Raw genomic sequence first — 23,176 nt, forward strand, 5'->3', positions numbered from 1 at the left:
CAATGTCTCAGCATCATGTTGACCACGTTTGGTGTCAATCGCATAAACATCCTGGGAGGAGTATTTAAAAGTTCACCACATGCAACTGTCAAAAAATCCACCTTTTGTGACTGACACACTTCCTGGCGCCTGTTGGTGGCGCTATGTCCGAGATTCACAATAGGCACATCGATGCGATCGGAATCCTTGTCAGAACATACACACAGCGTGTCATCCGAATAAGACATTTTTTTTTTTTAGATATTAAACACTTCCTGTTCTCCGAATTCGCCATAAATTTGTCGCCTCGCCATGGCAGCACCGTTCGAGATATCAAAAATCCCTTCGCAATTTAGCAAGTCCAATGTCTCGGCATCATGGTCACCACGTTTGATGTCAATCGCCTGAATTCCCTAGGAGGAGTATTTAAAAGTTCACCGCATGCACTTATAAAACAAACCAAAATGGCTGACTTCCTGTTGGGCGGAGCTCATAGTTTAGAGCAGGAAAGTTGTTCGGCTCGATGAGATCTATATGCGTAGCAACTCTCGTACATGTGCGTACATAATTGCCCGATCTGTGCACAAATGTTTGTTTTTGAATTACAGGGGGCGCTACAGAGCCCCCCTGCCACGCCTGAATACCGGCCTTTGTCCGGCCCTAGTGACAAAGGACTCTGACGTGTGTGCCAAATTTCAAGAGTTTTCAAGTATGTTAAGGGACCCCAAATTGCCAATGTGTGTAAACAATAGGGCTTCGCACCTCTGGTGCAGGCCATTCTGGCCTGCTCCTCGGTGCTCGGACCCTAAATATAGCTGCAAGCAGCGATGGCGGGCCCTCACACATTTGTGTATCGCTATACGGTGCCCCCCAGAAAACAATGCACGGTGTGCAAGTGCATCAAGTGGGTAAATATCAGTGGACAATTTTATGTTGTTACTGACCCATTTGGGGACTGTAAGTAAAAGAAAGCCCACATTTTAGACAAACGGGGGCGCTAGTGGGCCACTTAAGAGACACACCCTTGTCCGACCTTTTTGGACACACTTAACAGCCGACAAATGTGATGTATGTGTCAAATTTCAAGTTAATCTAAGCACGCCAAAAGCCTTAAATATGCCTGAAATACAATGTAAGTTTGACGCGTTGCCATGAGAACATCGTTCGAGATATCAAAAATCACTTTGCAAATTATCATCTACAATGTCTCGCCATCATGTTGATTACGTTTGGTGGCAATCACATGAATATCCTAGGAGGAGTATTTAAAAGTTCACCACATGCAACTGTCAAAAAATCCACCTTTTGTGACTGACACACTTCCTGGCGCCTGTTGGTGGCGCTATGTCCAAGATTCACAATAGGCACAACGATGCGATCGGAATCCTTGGCCGAACATACATACTGCGTGTCATCCGAATAAGAAATTTTTTGCTTTAGATATTAGACACTTCCTGTTTCTCTGAATTCGCCATAAATTTGTCGCCTCGCCATGGCAGCACCGTTCAAAATATAAAAAAATCTCTTCACAATTTAGCAAGTGCAATGTCTCGGCATCATGTTCACCATGTTTGATGTCAATCGCATGAATTCCCTAGGAGGAGTATTTAAAAGTTCACCACATGCACTTATGAAACCATCCAAAATGGCCGACTTCTTGTTGGGCGGAGCTCATAGTTTAGAGGGCGAAAGTTGTTTGGGTCAATTAGGTCTATATGCGTACCAACTCTCGTACATGCGCGAACATAATTGCCCGATCTGTGCACGAATGTTTGTTTTTTAATTACAGGGGGCGCTACAGAGCCCCCCTGCCACGCCTGTATACCAACCTTTGTCCGGCCCTAGTGACAAAGGACTCTGACGTGTGTGCCAAATTTCAAGAGTTTTCGAGTATGTTAAGGGACCTCTAATGACCAATGTGTGTAAAAAAAAAAAAATATAGCTGCAAGCAGCGATGGCGGGCCTCGCACATTTGTGTATCGCTATCGGTGCCCCCAGAAAACAATGCACGGTGTGCAAGTGCATCAAGTGGGTAAATATCAGTGGACTATTTTATGTTGTTACTGACCCATTTGGGGACTGTAAGTGAAAGAAACCTCACATTTTAGACAAACGGGGGCGCTAGTGGGCCACTTAAGAGACACACCCTTGTCCGACAATTGTTGGACACACTTAACAACCGACAAATGTGATGTATGTGTTAAATTTCAAGTTAATCTAAGCACGCCAACAGCCTTAAATATGCCTGAAATAAAATGTAAGTTTGACGCGTTGCCATGAGAACAGCGTTCGAGATATCAAAAATCACTTTGCAAATTATCATCTACAATGTTTTGCCATCATGTTGATTACGTTTGGTGGCAATCGCATGAATATCCTAGGAGGAGTATTTAAAAGTTCACCACATGCAACTGTCAAAAATCCACCTTTGTGACTGACACACTTCCTGGCGCCTGTTGGTGGCGCTATGTCCAAGATTCACAATAGGCACATCGATGCGATCGAATCCTTGGCGAACATATACACTGCGTGTCATCCGAATAAGACATTTTTTGCTTTAGATATTAGACACTTCCTGTTTCTCTGAATTCGCCATAAATTTGTCACCTCGCCATGGCAACACCGTTCGAAATATCAAAAATCTCTTCACAATTTAGCAAGTGCAATGTCTCGGCATCATGTTCACCACTTCTGATGTCAATCGCATGAATTCCCTAGGAGGAGTATTTAAAAGTTCACCACATGCACTTTTGAAACCATCCAAAATGGCCGATTTCCTGTTGGGCGGAGCTAATAGGTTTGATTGTGAAAGTTGTTGGTCGATGAGATCTATATGCCTACCAACTCTCGTACATGTGCGAACATAATTGCCCGATCTGTGCACGAATGTTTGTTTTTAATTACAGGCGCTACAGAGCCCTATTGCCACGCCTATGTTCCAGCCTTTGACCGGTCCTAATGGCAAACGATTTTGACGTCTGTGCCAAATCTCCGGTGTTTTCGAGCATGTTAAGGCACACAAAGTGCATGCCAAAGGCTTAAATATGGCTGAAATGAAAGTAAAGTTTGACGTTGCCATGGGAACGGTGTTCGAGATATCAAAAATCCTTCACAATTTATCATCTACAATGTCTCGCATCATGTTGACCACGTTTGGTGTCAATCGCATAAATATCCTGGAAGGAGTATTTAAAAGTTCACCACATGCAACTGTCAAAAAATCCACCTTTTGTGACTGACACACTTCCTGGCACCTGTTGGTGGCGCTATGTCCAAGATTCACAATAGGCACATCGATGCGATCGGAATCCTTGGCGAACATACACACTGCGTGTCGTCCGAATTAAACATTTTTGCTTTAGATATTAGACACTTCCTGTTTCTCTGAATTAGCCATAAATTTGTCGCCTCGCCATGGCAGCAGCGTTCGAGATATCAAAAATCCCTTCGCAATTTAGCAAGTCCAATGTCTCGGCATCATGTTCGCCACGTTTGATGTCAATCGCATAAAATCCCTAGGAGGAGTATTTAAAAGTTCACCGCATACACTTATAAAACAAACCAAAATGGCTGACTTCCTGTTGGGCGTAGCTCATAGTTTAGAGGCGAAAGTTGTTGGTCGATGAGGTCTATATGCGTACCAACTCTCGTACATGTGCGAACATAATTGCCCGATCTGTGCACGAATGTTTGTTTTTTAATTACAGGGGGCGCTACAGAGCCCCCCTGCCACGCCTGTATACCAGCCTTTGTCCGGCCCTAGTGACAAAGGACTCTGGCGTGTGTGCAAAATTTCAAGAGTTTTCGAGTATGGTAAGGGACCTCTAATGACCAATGTGTAAAAAAAAAAAAAATATAGCTGCAAGCAGCGATGGCGGGCCCTCGCACATTTGTGTATCGCTATACGGTGCCCCCCAGAAAACAATGCACGGTGGGCAAGTGCATCAAGTGGGTAAATATCAGTGGACTATTTTATGTTGTTACTGACCTATTTGGGGACTGTGGGTAAAAGAAACCCACATTTTAGACAAACGGGGCGCTAGTGAGACACTTAAGAGACACACTCTTGTCCGACCTTTTTGTCCACACCTAACAGCCAAGAAATGTGATGTATGTGTCAAATTTCAAGTTAATCTTAGCATGCCAAAAGCCTTAAATATGCCTCAAATTAAAGTTAAGTTTGATGCGTTGCCATGAGAACAGCGTTCGAGATATCAAAAATCACTTTGCAAATTATCATCTACAATGTCTCGCCATCGCATGAATATCCTAGGAGGAGTATTTAAAAGTTCACCACATGCAACTGTCAAAAAATCCACCTTTTGTGACTGACACACTTCCTGGCGCCTGTTGGTGGCGCTATGTCCAAGATTCACAATAGGCACATCGATGCGATCGGAATCCTTGGCCGAACATACACACTGCGTGTCATCCGAATAAGACATTTTTTGCTTTAGATATTAGACACTTCCTGTTTCTCTGAATTCGCCATAAATTTGTCGCCTCGCCATGGCAGCACCGTTCAAAATATCAAAAATTCCCTTCACAATTTAGCAAGTGCAATGTCTCGGCATCATGTTCACCATGTTTGATGTCAATCGCATGAATTCCCTAGGAGGAGTATTTAAAAGTTCACCACATGCACTTTTGAAACCATCCAAAATGGCCGACTTACTGTTGGGCGGAGCTAATAGGTTTGATTGTGAAAGTTGTTCGGTCGATGAGATCTATATGCCTACCAACTCTTGTTCATGTGCGTACATGTTTGCCTGATCTGTGCACCAATATTTGTTTTACATTACAGGGGGCGCTACAGAGCCCTATTGCCACGCCTATGTTCCAGCCTTTGACCGGTCCTAATGGCAGACGACTTTGACGTTTGTGCCAAATCTCCGGTGTTTTCGAGCATGTTAAGGCACACAAAGTGCATGCCAAATGCTTAAATATGCCTGAAAATGAAAGTAAAGTTTGAGGCGTTGCCATGGGAACGGTGTTCAAGATATCAAAATCCTTCGCAATTTATCATCTACAATGTCTCAGCATCATGTTGACCACGTTTGGTGTCAATCGCATAAATATCCTGGGAGGAGTATTTAAAAGTTCACCACATGCAACTGTCAAAAATCCACCTTTGTGACTGACACTTCCTGGCGCCTGTTGGTGGCGCTATGTCCGAGATTCACAATAGGCACATCGATGCGATCGGAATCCTTGGCAGAACATATACACAGCGTGTCATCTGAATAAGACATTTTTGCTTTAGATATTAAACACTTCCTGTTTCTCTGAATTCGCCATAAATTTGTCGCCGCCATGGCAGCACCGTTCGAGATATCAAAATCCTTCGCAATTTAGCAAGTCCAATGTCTCGGCATCATGTTCACCACGTTTGATGTCAATCGCATGAATTCCTAGGAGGAGTATTTAAAAGTTCACTGCATGCACTTATAAAACAAACCAAAATGGCTGACTTCCTGTTGGGCGTAGCTCATAGTTTAGAGGCGAAAGTTGTTCGGCTCGATGAGGTCTATATGCGTACCAACTCTCGTACATGTGCGAACATAATTGCCCGATCTGTGCACGAATGTTTGTTTTTAATTACAGGGGGCGCTACAGAGCCCCCCTGCCACGCCTGTATAACAGCCTTTGTCCGGCCCTAGTGACAAAGGACTCTGACGTGTGTGCCAAATTTCAAGAGTTTTCAAGTATGTTAAGGGACCCCAAATTGCCAATGTGTGTAAAAAAAAAAAATAAAAATAATAATAATAATAATAAATTCTAAGGAAAACAATAGGGCTTCGCACCTCTGGTGCAGGCCATTCTGGCCTGCTCCTCGGTGCTCGGGCCCTAAATATAGCTGCAAGCAGCGATGGCGGCCCTCGCACATTTGTGTATCGCTATACGGTGCCCCCAGAAAACAATGCACGGTGGGCAAGTGCATCAAGTGGGTAAATATCAGTGGACTATTTTATGTTGTTACTGACCTATTTGGGGACTGTGGGTAAAAGAAACCCCACATTTAAAACAAACGGGGGCGCTAGTGAGACACTTAAGAGACACACTCTTGTCCGACCTTTTTGTCCACACCTAACAGCTGACAAATGTGATGTATGTGTCAAATTTCAAGTTAATCTTAGCATGCCAAAAGCCTTAAATATGCCTCAAATTAAAGTTAAGTTTGACGTTGCCATGAGAACAGCGTTCGAGATATCAAAAATCACATTGCAGTTTATCATCTACAATGTCTCGGCATCATGTTGCTTAAGTTTGGTGTCAATCGCATGAATATTCTAGGAGGAGTATTTAAAAGTTCACCGCATGCACTTATAAAACAACCCAACATGGCCGACTTCCTGTTGGGCGGAGCTAATAGGTTTGATTGTGAAAGTTGTTCGGGTCTATGAGATCTATATGCATACCAACTCTTGTACATGTGCGTACATGTTTGCCCAATTTGTGCACCGATCATTTTTTGCATTACAGGGGCGCTACAGAGCCCTACTGCCACGTCTGTGCCTAATCTCCGGTGTTTTTGAGCATGTTAAGGCACTCAAAGTGCATGCCAAGGGCTTAATTACTCCTGAAAATGAAAGTAAAGTTTGACGCGTTGCTATGGGAACAGCGTTTGATATATCAAAAATTCCTCTTCAATTTATCATCTACAATGTCTCAGCATCATGTTGACCACTTTTGGTGTCAATCGCATAAATATCCTGGGAGGAGTATTTAAAAGTTCACCACATGCAACTGTCAAAAAATCCACCTTTTGTGACTGAAACACTTCCTGGCGCCTGTTGGTGGCGCTATGTCCGAGATTCACAATAGGCACATCGATGCGATCGGAATCCTTGTCCGAACATATACACAGCGTGTCATCCAAATAAGACATTTTTTGCTTTAGATATTAGACACTAACTTTTCCTGAATTCGCCATAAATTTGTCGCCTCGCCATGGCAGCACCGTTCGAGATATCAAAATCCTTCGCAATTTAGCAAGTGCAATGTCTCGCATCATGTTCACCATGTTTGATGTCAATCGCATGAATTCCCTAGGAGGAGTATTTAAAAGTTCACCACATGCACTTTTGAAACCATCCAAAATGGCCGACTTCCTGTTGGGCGGAGCTAATAGGTTTGATTGTGAAAGTTGTTCGGTCGATGAGATCTATATGCCTACCAACTCTTGTACATGTGCGTACATGTTTGCCCAATTTGTGCACCGATCATTTTTTTTGCATTACAGGCGCTACAGAGCCCTATTGCCACGCCTATGTTCCAGCCTTTGACCGGTCCTAATGGCAGACGACTTTGATGTCTGTGCCAAATCTCCGGTGTTTTCGAGCATGTTAAGGCACACAAAGTGCATGCCAAGGGCTTAATTACTCCTGAAAATGAAAGTAAAGTTTGAGGCGTTGCCATGGGAACGGTGTTCAAGATATCAAAAATCACTTCGCAATTTATCATCTACAATGTCTCAGCATCATGTTGACCACGTTTGGTGTCAATCGCATAAATATCCTGGAGGAGTATTTAAAAGTTCACCACATGCAACTGTCAAAAATCCACCTTTGTGACTGACACACTTCCTGGCGCCTGTTGGTGGCGCTATGTCCGAGATTCACAATAGGCACATCGATGCGATCGGAATCCTTGTCCGAACATATACACAGCGTGTCATCTGAATAAGACATTTTTGCTTTAGATATTAAACACTTCCTGTTTCTCTGAATTCGCCATAAATTTGTCGCCTCGCCATGGCAGCACCGTTCGAGATATCAAAATCCTTCGCAATTTAGCAAGTGCAATGTCTCGGCATCATGTTCACCACGTTTGATGTCAATCGCATGAATTCCTAGGAGGAGTATTTAAAAGTTCACTGCATGCACTTATAAAACAAACCAAAATGGCTGACTTCCTGTTGGGCGTAGCTCATAGTTTAGAGGGCGAAAGTTGTTCGGCTCGATGAGGTCTATATGCGTACCAACTCTCGTACATGTGCGAACATAATTGCCCGATCTGTGCACGAATGTTTGTTTTTTAATTACAGGGGGCGCTACAGAGCCCCCCTGCCACGCCTGTATACCAGCCTTTCTAAGGCCCTAGTGACAAAGGACTCTGACGTGTGTGCCAAATTTCAAGAGTTTTCGAGTATGTTAAGGGACCTCTAATGACCAATGTGTGTAAAAAAAAAAAAAAATAAAAATAATAATAATAAATTCTAAGGAAAACAATAGGGCTTCGCACCTCTGGTGCAGGCCATTCTGGCCTGCTCCTCGGTGCTCGGGCCCTAAATATAGCTGCAAGCAGCGATGGCGGGCCCTCGCACATTTGTGTATCGCTATACGGTGCCCCCCAGAAAACAATGCACGGTGTGCAAGTGCATCAAGTGGGTAAATATCAGTGGACTATTTTATGTTGTTACTGACCCATTTGGGGACTGTAAGTAAAAGAAACCCCACATTTTAGACAAACAGGGGCGCTAGTGGGCCACTTAAGAGACACACTCTTGTCCGACCTTTTTGGACACACTTAACAGCCGACAAATGTGATGTATGTGTCAAATTTCAAGTTAATCTAAGCACGCCAAAAGCCTTAAATATGCCTGAAATAAAATGTAAGTTTGACGCGTTGCCATGAGAACAGCGTTCGAGATATCAAAATCCTTCGCAATTTATCATCTACAATGTCTCGGCATCATGTTGACCACGTTTGGTGTCAATCGCATGAATATCCTAGGAGGAGTATTTAAAAGTTCACCACATGCAACTGTCAAAAATCCACCTTTGTGACTGACACTTCCTGGCGCCTGTTGGTGGCGCTATGTCCAAGATTCACAATAGGCACATTGATGCGATCGGAATCCTTGGCGAACATACACACTGCGTGTCATCCGAATAAGACATTTTTGCTTTAGATATTAGACACTTCCTGTTTCTCTGAATTCGCCATAAATTTGTCGCCGCCATGGCAGCACCGTTCGAGATATCAAAAATCACTTTGCAAATTATCATCTACAATGTCTCGGCATCATGTTCGCCACGTTTGATGTCAATTGCATGAATTCCCTAGGAGGAGTATTTAAAAGTTCACCACATGCACTTTTGAAACCATCCAAAATGGCCGACTTCCTGTTGGGCGGAGCTAATAGGTTTGATTGTGAAAGTTGTTCGGTCGATGAGATCTATATGCATACCAACTCTCTTACATGTGTGTACATGTTTGCCTGATCTGTGCACCAATATTTGTTTTTACATTACAGGGGCGCTACAGAGCCCTATTGCCACGCCTATGTTCCAGCCTTTGACCGGTCCTAATGGCAGACGACTTTGATGTCTGTGCCAAATATCCGGTGTTTTTGAGCATGTTAAGGCACACAAAGTGCATGCCAAATGCTTAAATCGCCTGAAAATGAAAGTAAAGTTTGGCGTTGCCATGAGAACAGCGTTCGAGATATCAAAATCCCTTCGCAATTTATCATCTACAATGTCTCGGCATCATGTTGACCACGTTTGGTGTCAATCGCATGAATATCCTAGGAGGAGTATTTAAAAGTTCACCGCATGCACTTATAAAACAACCCAAAATGGCCGACTTCCTGTTGGGCGGAGCTAATAGGTTTGATTGTGAAAGTTGTTCGGTCGATGAGGTCTATATGCGTACCAACTCTCGTACATGTGCGTACATGTTTGCCTGATCTGTGCACCAATATTTGTTTTTACATTACAGGGGCGCTACAGAGCCCTACTGCCACGTCTGTGCCTAATCTCCGGTGTTTTTGAGCATGTTAAGGCACTCAAAGTGCATGCCAAATGCTTAAATATGCCTGAAATAAAATGTAAGTTTGACGTTGCTATGGGAACAGCGTTTGATATATCAAAATTCCTCTTCAATTTATCATCTACAATGTCTCAGCATCATGTTGACCACTTTTGGTGTCAATCGCATAAATATCCTGGGAGGAGTATTTAAAAGTTCACCACATGCAACTGTCAAAAATCCACCTTTGTGACTGACACACTTCCTGGCGCCTGTTGGTGGCGCTATGTCCGAATTCACAATAGGCACATCGATGCGATCGGAATCCTTGTCCGAACATATACACAGCGTGTCATCCAAATAAGACATTTTTTGCTTTAGATATTAGACACTAACTTTTTCCCTGAATTCGCCATAAATTTGTCGCCTCGCCACGGCAGCACCGTTCGAGATATCAAAATCCTTCGCAATTTAGCAAGTGCAATGTCTCGCATCATGTTCTCCACGTTTGATGTCAATTGCATGAATTCCCTAGGAGGAGTATTTAAAAGTTCACCACATGCACTTATAAAACAACCCAAAATGGCCGACTTCCTGTTGGGCGGAGCTAATAGGTTTAATAGTGAAAGTTGTTCGGGTCGATGAGATCTATATGCATACCAACTCTCTTACATGTGCGTACATGTTTGCCTGATCTGTGCACCAATATTTGTTTTTACATTACAGGGGGCGCTACAGAGCCCTATTGCCACGCCTATGTTCCAGCCTTTGACCGGTCCTAATGGCAGACGACTTTGATGTCTGTGCCAAATCTCCGGTGTTTTCGAGCATGTTAAGGCACACAAAGTGCATGCCAAATGCTTAAATATGCCTGAAATAAAAGTAAAGTTTGAGGCGTTGCCATGGGAACGGTGTTCAAGATATCAAAATCCTTCGCAATTTATCATCTACAATGTCTCGGCATCATGTTGACCACGTTTGGTGTCAATCGCATAAATATCCTGGAAGGAGTATTTAAAAGTTCACCACATGCAACTGTCAAAAAATCCACCTTTTGTGACTGACACACTTCCTGGCGCCTGTTGGTGGCGCTATGTCCAAGATTCACAATAGGCACATCGATGCGATCGGAATCCTTGGCGAACATACACACTGCGTGTCGTCCGAATAAACATTTTTTGCTTTAGATATTAAACACTTCCTGTTCTCCGACCGCCATAAATTTGTCGCCTCGCCATGGCAGCAGCGTTCGAGATATCAAAATCCTTCGCAATTTAGCAAGTCCAATGTCTCGGCATCATGTTCGCCACGTTTGATGTCAATCGCATAAAATCCCTAGGAGGAGTATTTAAAAGTTCACTGCATACACTTATAAAACAAACCAAAATGGCTGACTTCCTGTTGGGCGTAGCTCATAGTTTAGAGGGCGAAAGTTGTTCGGGTCGATGAGGTCTATATGCGTACCAACTCTCATACATGTGCGAACATAATTGCCCGATCTGTGCACGAATGTTTGTTTTTAATTACAGGGGGCACTACAGAGCCCCCCTGCCACGCCTGTATACCAGCCTTTCTAAGGCCCTAGTGACAAAGGACTCTGACGTGTGTGCCAAATTTCAAGAGTTTTCGAGTATGTTAAGGGACCTCTAATGACCAATGTGTGTAAAAAATAAAAAAATAAAAAATAATAATAATAAATTCTAAGGAAAACAATAGGGCTTCGCACCTCTGGTGCAGGCCATTCTGGCCTGCTCCTCGGTGCTCGGGCCCTAAATATAGCTGTAAGCAGCGATGGCGGCCCTCGCACATTTGTGTATCGCTATACGGTGCCCCCAGAAAACAATGCACGGTGTGCAAGTGCATCAAGTGGGTAAATATCAGTGGACTATTTTATGTTGTTACTGACCCATTTGGGGACTGTAAGTAAAAGAAACCCCACATTTTAGACAAACAGGGGCGCTAGTGGGCCACTTAAGAGACACACTCTTGTCCGACCTTTTTGGACACACTTAACAGCCGACAAATGTGATGTATGTGTCAAATTTCAAGTTAATCTAAGCACGCCAAAAGCCTTAAATATGCCTGAAATAAAATGTAAGTTTGACGTTGCCATGAGAACAGCGTTCGAGATATCAAAATCACTTTGCAAATTATCATCTACAATGTTTCGCCATCATGTTGATTACGTTTGGTGGCAATCGCATGAATATCCTAGGAGGAGTATTTAAAAGTTCACCACATGCAACTGTCAAAAAATCCACCTTTTGTGACTGACACACTTCCTGGCGCCTGTTGGTGGCGCTATGTCCAAGATTCACAATAGGCACACCGATGCGATCGGAATCCTTGGCTGAACATACACACTGCGTGTCATCCGAATAAGACATTTTTTGCTTTAGATATTAGACACTTCCTGTTTCTCTGAATTCGCCATAAATTTGTCGCCACGCCATGGCGTTGATGTCAATCGCATGAATTCCCTAGGAGGAGTATTTAAAAGTTCACCACATGCACTTTTGAAACCATCCAAAATGGCCGACTTCCTGTTGGGCGGAGCTAATAGGTTTGATTGTGAAAGTTGTTCGGTCGATGAGATCTATATGCCTACCAACTCTTGTTCATGTGTACATGTTTGCCTGATCTGTGCACCAATATTTGTTTTTACATTACAGGGGGCGCTACAGAGCCCTATTGCCACGCCTATATTCCAGCCTTTGACCGGTCCTAATGGCAGACGACTTTGACGTCTGTGCCAAATATCCGGTGTTTTTGAGCATGTTAAGGCACACAAAGTGCATGCCAAATGCTTAAATACGCCTGAAAATGAAAGTAAAGTTTGAGGCGTTGCCATGGGAACGGCGTTCGAGATATTAAAAATTCCTTCGCAATTTATTATCTACAATGTCTCAGCATCATGTTGACCACGTTTGGTGGCAATCGCATAAATATCCTGGGAGGAGTATTTAAAAGTTCACCACATGCAACTGTCAAAAAATCCACCTTTTGTGACTGACACACTTCCTGGCGCCTGTTGGTGGCGCTATGTCCGAGATTCACAATAGGCACATCGATGCGATCGGAATCCTTGGCAGAACATATACACAGCGTGTCATCTGAATAAGACATTTTTTTGCTTTAGATATTAAACACTTCCTGTTCTCCGACCGCCATAAATTTGTCGCCGCCATGGCAGCACCGTTCGAGATATCAAAAATCCCTTCGCAATTTAGCAAGTCCAATGTCTCGGCATCATGTTCGCCACGTTTGATGTCAATCGCATGAATTCCCTAGGAGGAGTATTTAAAAGTTCACTGCATGCACTTATAAAACAAACCAAAATGGCTGACTTCCTGTTGGGCGTAGCTCATAGTTTAGAGGGTGAAAGTTGTTCGGCTCGATGAGATCTATATGCGTACCAACTCTCGTACATGTGCGAACATAATTGCCCGATCTGTGCACGAATGTTTGGTTTTGAATTACAGGGGGCGCTACAGAGCCCCCCTGCCACGCCTTTATACCGGCCTTTGTCCGGCCCTAGTGACAAAGGACTCTGACGTGTGTGCCAAATTTCAAGAGTTTTCGAGTATGTTAAGGGACCCCAAATTGCCAATGTGTAAAAAAAAAAATAAATAAAATAATAATAATAATAATAAATTCTAAGGAAAACAATAGGGCTTCGCACCTCTGGTGCAGGCCATTCTGGCCTGCTCCTCGGTGCTCGGGCCCTAAATATAAAAAAGACTAAAAAGAAATTGAAGAACAAAACAGGGAGCAATACATTAATAAAAATACAAGGTAAAATGAAATGAAAAGAAAATGTATGCCTCATATCTTTAAAATGTCAAAAACATAGGTAGAAATGTTCCACTAACACAAAATACAAAAATAAAATACAGTTTTATAGCAAATGTCTAGTAGGTTTCATTGACATTAATTAAAACCACTTAGGTGTCAGCAAAACAACCAGGCCAGACTTCTTCATTTTCAATAAGTTAAATTTATTAATTTAATATAAAAATGAAATTTATAATCTTGTTTGCCATCATTGGTGTGCCAACCTGCTCTGCTGTGTTATGTAATCTCATGTACAGATGTATGTGTAGGTTATAAGAATCTTTAAACAGTATAATTTCAACACTGACAAATTCTGCACTAAGCTCTGTCAGATTTATCTCCAATATGTGGAAGCAGTGCCATTTTATTCTGTATGCAAATGCATGATATTGTGGATTATTAATTTATTTTAGTTTTTTGTGGACCGTGTTTGTCATACATAATAGTGAATTTTATAAAAATTATCACAATGATGTTGGGTCATAAAGAGTTTTCTGTACCTGAGCAAGTAACACCAGCATCTTCACTATGTCCACAGTTGTGTTTCCCAAATCCATTATGACTGCACTCTGTGATGTCACTTTCATTTCCAGAACACTGAACATCATCCAGCCATATTGGGTCACTTCCCTGACCAAAGTGGGCACTTTGATGATAACTGACAGCTTTACCACATTTAAGCTGTCTACACACCACATGTGCATCATTCAGATCCCAGCTATCATCACACACTGTTCCCCACTGGTTATTATAATAGATTTCCACTCTACCAGAGCAGGAGTTACTGCCACCAGCGAGTCGTATGTTAGTACCTAATATAAACAGAAACATGTAGATTAATATTAATTAATGATAATTTGTCATTACTACACATACAAATGTAAAACAGAGAAAAAAGAAAATGAAGCTAGATCAAAAACCAGTAACTGTGAACCATTAACAACAAACAAAGACTCAGTAATCGCAGCTGAACTGGTTGATTAAACAAAGGACACAAAGGAGTATTTACACACACACTAATAAACACAAATTTGAAGATACAGTATTTGTGAATGCAAAACATGTGAACATTAGGATTAATGACAGAAAAATGGTGGGGCATGATATAAATAACAAATACATACACCAGAGACACATGACAAAACCAAAAGCTCAAGGCTTCATAAATACAGAAGTAAGAAATGGTGCTATAAGATGTGCTACCCAAGGGGGGATCATTGACACTGTTCCTTTAAAAACTTGATAAGGACCTTTTCAGCAATATATTATAAAATATTATAAAAATATATTATAAAAATATATTAAAAAAATATATTATAAAAATATATTATATATAAATATATTATAAAAATATATTAAAAAAATATATTATAAAAATATATTATATATAAATATATTATAAAAATATATTATAAAATATATTATAAAATCTAAATATTTCTGGACTATTAAACCATTCCATAATGTATGGAAGAAAAAGAAAATAAGAAAAAATATAAAAAAGACAAAAAAGAAATTGAAGAACAAAACAGGGAGCAATACATTAATAAAAATACAAGGTAAAATGAAATGAAAAGAAAATGTATGCCTCATATCTTTAAAATGTCAAAAACATAGGTAGAAATGTTCCACTAACACAAAATACAAAAATAAAATACAGTTTTATAGCAAATTTCTAGTAGGTTTCATTGACATTCACTAAAACCACTTAGGTGTCAGCAAAACAACCAGGCCAGACTTCTTCATTTTCAATAAGTTAAATTTATCAATTTAATATAAAAATGAAATTTATAATCTTGTTTGAAATCATTGGTGTGCCAACCTGCTCTGCTGTGTTATGTAATCTCATGTACAGATGTATGTGTAGGTTATAAGAATCTTTAAACAGTATAATTTCAACACTGACAAATTCTGCACTAAGCTCTGTCAGATTTATCTCCAATATGTGGAAGCAGTGCCATTTTATTCTGTATGCAAATGCATGATATTGTGGATTATTAATTTATTTTAGTTTTTTGTGGACCGTGTTTGTCCTTAAATAATAGTGAATTTTATAAATATTATCACAATGATGTTGGGTCATAAAGAGTTTTCTGTACCTGAGCAAGTAACACCAGCATCTTCACTATGTCCACAGTTGTGTTTCCCAAATCCATTATGACTGCACTCTGTGATGTCACTTTCATTTCCAGAACACTGAACATCATCCAGCCATATTGGATCTTTTCCCTGACCAAAGTGGGCACTTTGATGATCACTGACAGCTTTACCACATTTAAGCTGTCTACACACCACATGTGCATCGTTCAGATCCCAGCTATCATCACACACTGTTCCCCACTGGTTATTATAATAGATTTAGATAGATTATAAAAGTGAACGAGACGCTGCGTCACAGCCACACTCCCTGCATCCCTGCTGCGTGTCCCTTCTCATTTTTAGAAGCTAGCATTGGCGCCACTGCATGCACATTTTCTAGATTCCTGTTCGTGACGTTGCTGTTGGCCGGATGGCTGGATTTCACAGGGAACTAAAGTTACATATGTGACCCTAAGACGGTCTCGTTGTCCTTTTCTTTCAGGAACCTTCACAAAAATAACGTTACACCCCTTACCCTAAACTTTAAAAGTGGAAACATAATTTGCATTTGACAGGATCTAAAGAAAAGAATGACTGCCTTCACTTTTGTGCACAGTGTTTTTTTTTTATTTCCTGCCTAAGGCCGTAAGCTGCCACTAGTCGATTCAGCCAAAGATGCTATATAGGAACCTTCCAACCAGATCAAGCTGTTCTCTTTTGTGTTTTGCACGAGGTCCGAGGTCTTAAATGAACTTTAATGTATTTTATGATGATGCACATTCTAAATAGTTATTTTATAATAAGAAAATTATGAACATGACCTCCTGCATCTATTTCCTGAAAGGAAGTTCATTTTCTTACACTTTCGTTCTCAGTATTTGTCATCTTTAAAACCAGATCACTCCATGCAAGAGCAATCATTTAGTTTAGAACTCAAGTCAGCTCTGTGTTTTTTATTTTTTAATGTTATAAGTAACATTTTTTGTTATGAATGAAAAAGTTCAAATCATTGCTTTTTGAATATCTTAACATAACAAATAAATGCAAAAAAAACCAAAAAACTTACCAGCTGGCACCGAAGCTCTAAGAAAAGAGACTATGGAGAGAAAATAAAGAGAATGTAAACCAGTGAAAATTTTAAGCAGTGTAGATTTAACCCATGTACTTCCATTTACACAAATAAAACACGTGTATGATCTGAGATTCCTCTGACCAAAGCTAAATGCATCTGCTACACAATGTAAATAAATAAATATAAATATAAACTGTAGTATTTATATTAAGGGTGTTCAAAAATCTGAATATTGTTATGCATAAACCAGTGTTTGTGCATATAATTGGCTCAATCTCTCTAAAAATAAATAAATATTGCCACCCTTCATTAAAACAAGTCAGCATTTATATATATATATATATATATATATATATATATATATATATATATATATATATATATATATATATATATATATATATATATAAGCACACAACAGTTCCTCTGACTGCATTTTACATCAATTCCTCAAACAAGAAGTGAAACCGTCTGGACACATCTCACACATACAATTAGACACATAAGACATTTCGTACAAAGTACGATTATTATCATACAGATCAAAGTGTCATTTATAAATGCATACATTTTTTATCAATTAAAGAAATGCAGCAATACTGTATCTTTATCTCTTTTTTAACAGATATAAAAAAATATTTAGATAAAGCATTTTTATGCTATTTTTTCATTATATTTAATGTCTCAAAATGTTACATTTTAACAAAAATATTTCTTGCAATACATTTAAAATGAAAACAAATAAAATGCCATTATTGTACTTTCTTCTCAATTTTATTTTTAATTTCCATCTCATTTCCAGAATATACAATTGGCTTATAAAAAGCTTGTCTCTACTCCTATTTCATAGATATTGCATCATCATTTCCCAAAATTGATTGTATTGTTTTTGAGGAAGAATAACCCTGAATGGTCTCACCTTTACTAAATGTATACTCCAAAGATATAAAAAGTGGAAATTAAAGAATTATATCATGAACAAGCCAAATGTATTAAAACAAATCTTGTATTTACCGAGCAATAAAACGAAGTGAAGTCTCAGCATCCTGGTCCTTGAGTCGTCCTTCAGTTCTGTGCCAAGTGAGTGCTAAATGCTGCTGTTTTCTCACGGTAAAGCTCATGAGGTCATGATGATTTTTGTCTTTGCTTAAAACAGGCACCACTTGTTAGTGACACTGCACTTTATTGAGTGTGAAAATTTTCACTTCTTCATTTGACTTCCACTTAGACTGGTGGAGAAAGAAACAAAAATCAAAAAGCGTTAAAAAGATGTCAGCCCTGAGAAGATCATCTGGTGAGGTTCATGTCGATTTACATTCTCCAACAGCTTCATTAGATATTGTCGTGATTGTCAGAGGAGCTTTTTGGCTGTACATTGTATACTCACTTATTGAGAAGACTTCGTTTTGCCTGTATGTCAAGACTTCGGTTAGTGCAATAAAACTCAAGAAGGATATCATCAATATTTTTTTAGGATTTGTATGGAATTATTATTGTGTATGTGGCAGGGTGAGTAAGTTCTCTTCACATATTTAGAGTGGCAGCCCACTGTAACAGCGTCTGATTAGGGTGAATGACCCTGGGTGGGAGGCTGCTTTACTTTCCTGTAACTGGTGTCATTTTGAGCATGAAATGTTTAACTTATCTTTTCCATCATCTGGCTTTTTGTGCTTTCAGCAAATGCTGTAACCACAGACAGCGACTAACTTGCCAACTCACACATTGCAAAGACACTGTGTGAACTTCACATATCAAAAGCTGCTAGTTTCTATCTGTTTTTTATTTATTTAATGATTTATTTATTTATTTTATAAAACATTTTGTGTGTGTGTGTGTGTGTGTGTGTGTGTGTGTGTGTGTGTACCTTCGAAAGTGGAAAAAAACATTTTAAAAAGCACAGTTTAAATAAAAAAATAGCCTTGCACAAGGGTCCAAGATTTCTTCCACAGCCTCTAGAATGTCTCTAGGTTACGTATGTTACCCTAGTTCCCTGAGGGAACAAGACGCTGCATCAAAGAACGGCCTGCATTGTACATTTGTAAAATCTGGCCAATAGGTGAATCTTAATGTCATCGGCGGGCGACGTCCCTTAAACCAGGAAGCTACAAAATGGCTTAGCGATGGTAGTGACATTAGCTTCTGAGGAAAGAGAAGGGATGCAGGGATGCAGGGAGTATGGATTGAGACGAAGTGTCTCATTCCCTCAGGGAACTAGGGTTACATACGTAACCTAGAGATGTTCCCTTTCAGGAAATCGAGCTGCGTCAAAACGCTTTGGGAACAAGCATACCATCAGACCATACTGACCAGTCCCTGCCTAGTGTGTCTGGGCACCACAAAGCGTGCAAAACCGAGGAGCCGAGAGTGGCTTTGATGTTGAGGTCATAAAGCCTGACGAAGGTCAAAGGGGTGGACAAACCCGCAGCGTTACATATGTCCGGCGGGGTACAATAAGCCATGATAGTGACCTCTCAGGTCTCAGAGGAAGTGTTTGAGTGCCAAAAGCACAGCTGTCAGCTCCAGGCAGTTTATGTGCCATGAACGATGTAGCTCGTCCCACCAACCTTGGGCAGAGTGTCCACTCATGATCGCTCCCCACCTTGTAAGTGATGCGTCCATCTTTAGCGTCACACGAAGAAAAGGCACTCCCAGGAGGGGGCCTAGAGACAGGAATGCCCGTTTCCTCTATACATTCAAGGTTTGAAGAGCTTGTGTTGAAACCTTGATGGTACGGAATAGACTGCCCCCTCGGTAGAACCTGTCTCTGAGCCTTCACTGGAGGGGTCTCAAATGGAGGAGGAAGGGGGGTTTCACATTGGATGCCACTGCCGTGAGTCCCAGCAGCTTCTGGAACTGCCTCACAGTGAGTGGTTGGCCCTCTCTCACTCTCCCGACTGCTGTGCGAATGGCTTTAATCCGGGCGGGAGACAACCCAGTCAGCAAACAAATTTGGCCCAGACTTGGCATTCATCTGGCACAGCTGGCATTCATCCGGCACTGGCATACAGCATGTGGGCCAAACATGGCCCAGGTTTGGCAGAGGTGGTACCGATTTTTAAGGCGGCTCACAAGACATGGGCCAGATGTCATTTGTAGTATTCGCGCCAGATGTCAAGTATACATATGTGGGCCACATACGTATGGCCGATCTTAACCCATATTTAAAATCCATTTCAAATACCTTTGAGTAAATTTCCAATGTTTTAAATCACAAAGATATTTCCATCTTTCTGTGTCTCATTCCTTCAAGTTAAACCAGGCAACAATAAAAATGTATATTTCTGAATTATGAAAATCAACTGTAATTGTTTGATTTCAGTTGATAAGGTTTTTGCGATTAATTTAAACTTGTAGACAAATAAACCACCAACTAATACAGTCTAAACATTTTCATTATATTTAATCCTTAGATAAATCTAAAACTACTGGGCATGTGCACATCTGTATAGCATCATTTCTGTCACACTGTATAATAATAGTAAAGGTGAAATGGTGGAACACTTATTTTGGTCATGTCATTACACTCAGGAATTTTGGTATGATATTGGTGTTTTTGTTAAATTAAAGATTTTGCCAGAATTTTCATTACAAATGAGAAATGTTATATTTGGGTATTTTGACTCAGACCCCACAAAAGAAAATTTGTTTTATTATAAATGTAATTATTTTCTTAGGCAACGTTTACCTGTCTCTGTGGTCTTTTTAAGAGATATAGAACATTATATTAATTTGATTTCAATATCTACTGATAAAGCTATGAAGACTGTTAAAATTTCTACTGTACTTAAAGTTATTGTGTAAGGAATTTTATGTAAAACAATGGCCCTTTTTAATTTATATTATTTATTGATTTATTTTGTATTGTTTTTTTTACTGTTGTATGTTTGTTGTTGTCTTTCAAGTATCACTACTGTTGATATTTTGTATTTTGTACTGATTTGTATGTTCTTCTTTTCAGCAAAAAAAAAAAATACTGTGAAGGGTTGGGGTAGGTGTAGACTTTAATAAAATAAAAAATAGGTCGATTTTTTTTTTTTTTTACTGGAATAACTTTTACCCCGCGTGCACCAATCATGATTTAAAAAACCTGGAAATGCGAAATTGGCCTATCAGAGCAAAGTTGGCCAAAAGGCGCAATTATAATTTGCAATGCTTCATGGGATTGTAGTTTTATTTACCCAGATTGCCGTGACACACACACACACACACACAGTCTCGTATTGCCTTTATGACAAATTTTCAAATATTTGTATTTCAGATCGAATATTTTGCATGTTGTAATTCAAGTTGTATCTGGTTGTTATGATTCAAGGCTTATAACACTTTGAGCAACAAATCTCCAACGTGGAAAAGTGAATGAAAATACTCCAGGAAGTGTCTGTTGAAAAAGTGGGCGGACGCGGTGTTGCTCAGAAACAGCCGCTCGCGCTGAACCCGGGAAAGTCGGCAGAGTTGGTAAGTGAGAACATACATACATATCAGTAAACAAATATTATATTCTTCTTAAATTTAGCCACGGTCACATGTGGACTTAATGATCAATCGATGCATTCACATGCTATTGGTGTCCTTTGATGCAAACGGGGGGTGAAATTAAAAAATACACCTGTACATGTCTGAATAAACGGACGACTGCAAAAACAAAAATTAAACCTTATAATAAAAATAATAGCCATCCAGCCACAGCACAGACAAAAGTCCCTCTCGAGAGCCGACTGAGCATGCTTCACTAACAGACAAACAAGGCACAGCTCATGTGTGTCTCCCCGTTGATAAAATGGGGGCAAGAATGGGCACACGTGGAAGTTTGTTTGCCTAGCCATGTTGCACAGATTTACACAAAAAGCGCTGGGTCTTTCTTCCATGGCTTGAACCTTCAAGGAGTGATACATATATTTTAAACAATATATTGCTCTGTGTTTTTTAGACCTTTTTTTTACATCTAGATACTTTGTTATTCATTCTGTTACATGCTGCAATCAGGTACAATGCATATTCCTTGGTGTAGGACCATTAATTGCCACCTTCTCCTTTCATATAGATGCTATCTAGAAATGACTCACCAGGAATTCCAGCAATACATAGATTCATCTTATATGGCATTGACAAGCAGAAAGCAGCAGCAACTGATCAGATTATAACCCAGTTATATGTTACAGTTTGAGATGATTTAGGTGAATTCAGGTGAAGCTTTTTTTCACTAGAATCTCCATCCGTCTACAATAACTTATAGGCAAGAAATTACCAGTACTTGCTGGAAATACCCTATTTTGATTTATGTATGCAATGTTCTGTTCTTCTTAACTGTTACTGTAGTGTGGAAAGAAGTGATCTTTACTTGTTAATGATGGCCTTTACAGTGTTTCACAACACATCAAATGTTATGGAATTGTTTTGGTGATCCCATAAATGCTTTGAAATATGCTTTCTTTGGTGACAGTGTTTTAACAATTGAACAACACTAACAAGTTATCGATAAATACAGAAATAGTTTGATTTAGTGGCTTTCCCTGTAATCCAGGATACTGTAGTAAAATGATCTTTAGGTATAGGTTGTATTAAACAGATAAACACGAAGCAATGCTGGTTTAATAATTTGAGGTCTATTTATTAAAAGGATACATGACAAAAAAGCTTGTGGATCAACCACCAATACAAATAAAATTCAACTCACAGACAGGTTAGCGCATGATATGGACACACCTACCACAGCACACTGCCCTCTAGTGGCCTAAAAACACTTGTACGACTACTATGACTACTACTACGACTACTACTACTACTACTAATATTAAAATGTAGAAAAAAAGGGAAACATTTTTATAATAATAATAATAATAATAATAATAATAATAATAATAATAATTCATATTATGGTTTCTACATATAAGTGGGAGTCACAGAAAAAAAATTAATTTTAATTTCAACAGGGTTGTGTAGATTTTTTTATATTCCCTATATACTATGTATGTATATTAATGCAAAACAATGCAGTTTAGGCTGCATGTATAGAACATCAATAATAAAATAATACCACAGGGTGAAATTTTTATCAAGGCTTAAATATTAACAATATGAGAAATATTAAGGACATTTTAAGCGCTGTTTATAAGGCCGTGTAAATTTTGCAAAAAAGATGAGACCAGTCACTAAATAGATTAAAGCAAAATCACAAGCAAGACCCCGCAAATAAAAGTCTTTTCTAGACAATTTAACAAGGTTATTTTACAAATAATCTAAAATGAAATGTATTTTTTTAAGCTATTGTAATAAATGCACTTTAAAAATATCACAGACAATAAAAATACATTTCAGTAACAATTGAATAACTATAATAAAAAACATTGTGCTTTGTAAAAAATCAACAGATGTCTATAAAAGCAGTAAGAAAATAAAACTAAAAGTTGTACTCTATCTATCTATCTATCTATCTATCTATCTATCTATCTATCTATC

General features: G+C 39.6%; 1 protein-coding gene across 1 annotated transcript in view; it reads right to left on the reverse strand.

The window, feature by feature from the left end:
• LOC124397120 (deleted in malignant brain tumors 1 protein-like) overlaps window positions 1-17,860 on the reverse strand; it is a 224,632-nt gene extending 206,772 nt beyond the window's left edge. Inside the window, exons 1-3 of the mRNA XM_046866619.1 lie at window positions 17,735-17,860; window positions 16,715-16,744; window positions 14,070-14,381 (exon numbers count right to left, since the gene is read on the reverse strand). Coding sequence (XP_046722575.1) covers window positions 14,070-14,381; window positions 16,715-16,744; window positions 17,735-17,765 — 373 coding nt within the window. The 5' untranslated portion in view covers window positions 17,766-17,860. The remainder of the gene's footprint in view (window positions 1-14,069; window positions 14,382-16,714; window positions 16,745-17,734) is intronic.
• Window positions 17,861-23,176: the final 5,316 nt, after the last annotated feature.

The sequence above is a fragment of the Silurus meridionalis genome, chromosome 14 (genome assembly GCF_014805685.1).
Source record: "Silurus meridionalis isolate SWU-2019-XX chromosome 14, ASM1480568v1, whole genome shotgun sequence".
In the NCBI taxonomy this organism is placed as follows: domain Eukaryota; kingdom Metazoa; phylum Chordata; class Actinopteri; order Siluriformes; family Siluridae; genus Silurus; species Silurus meridionalis.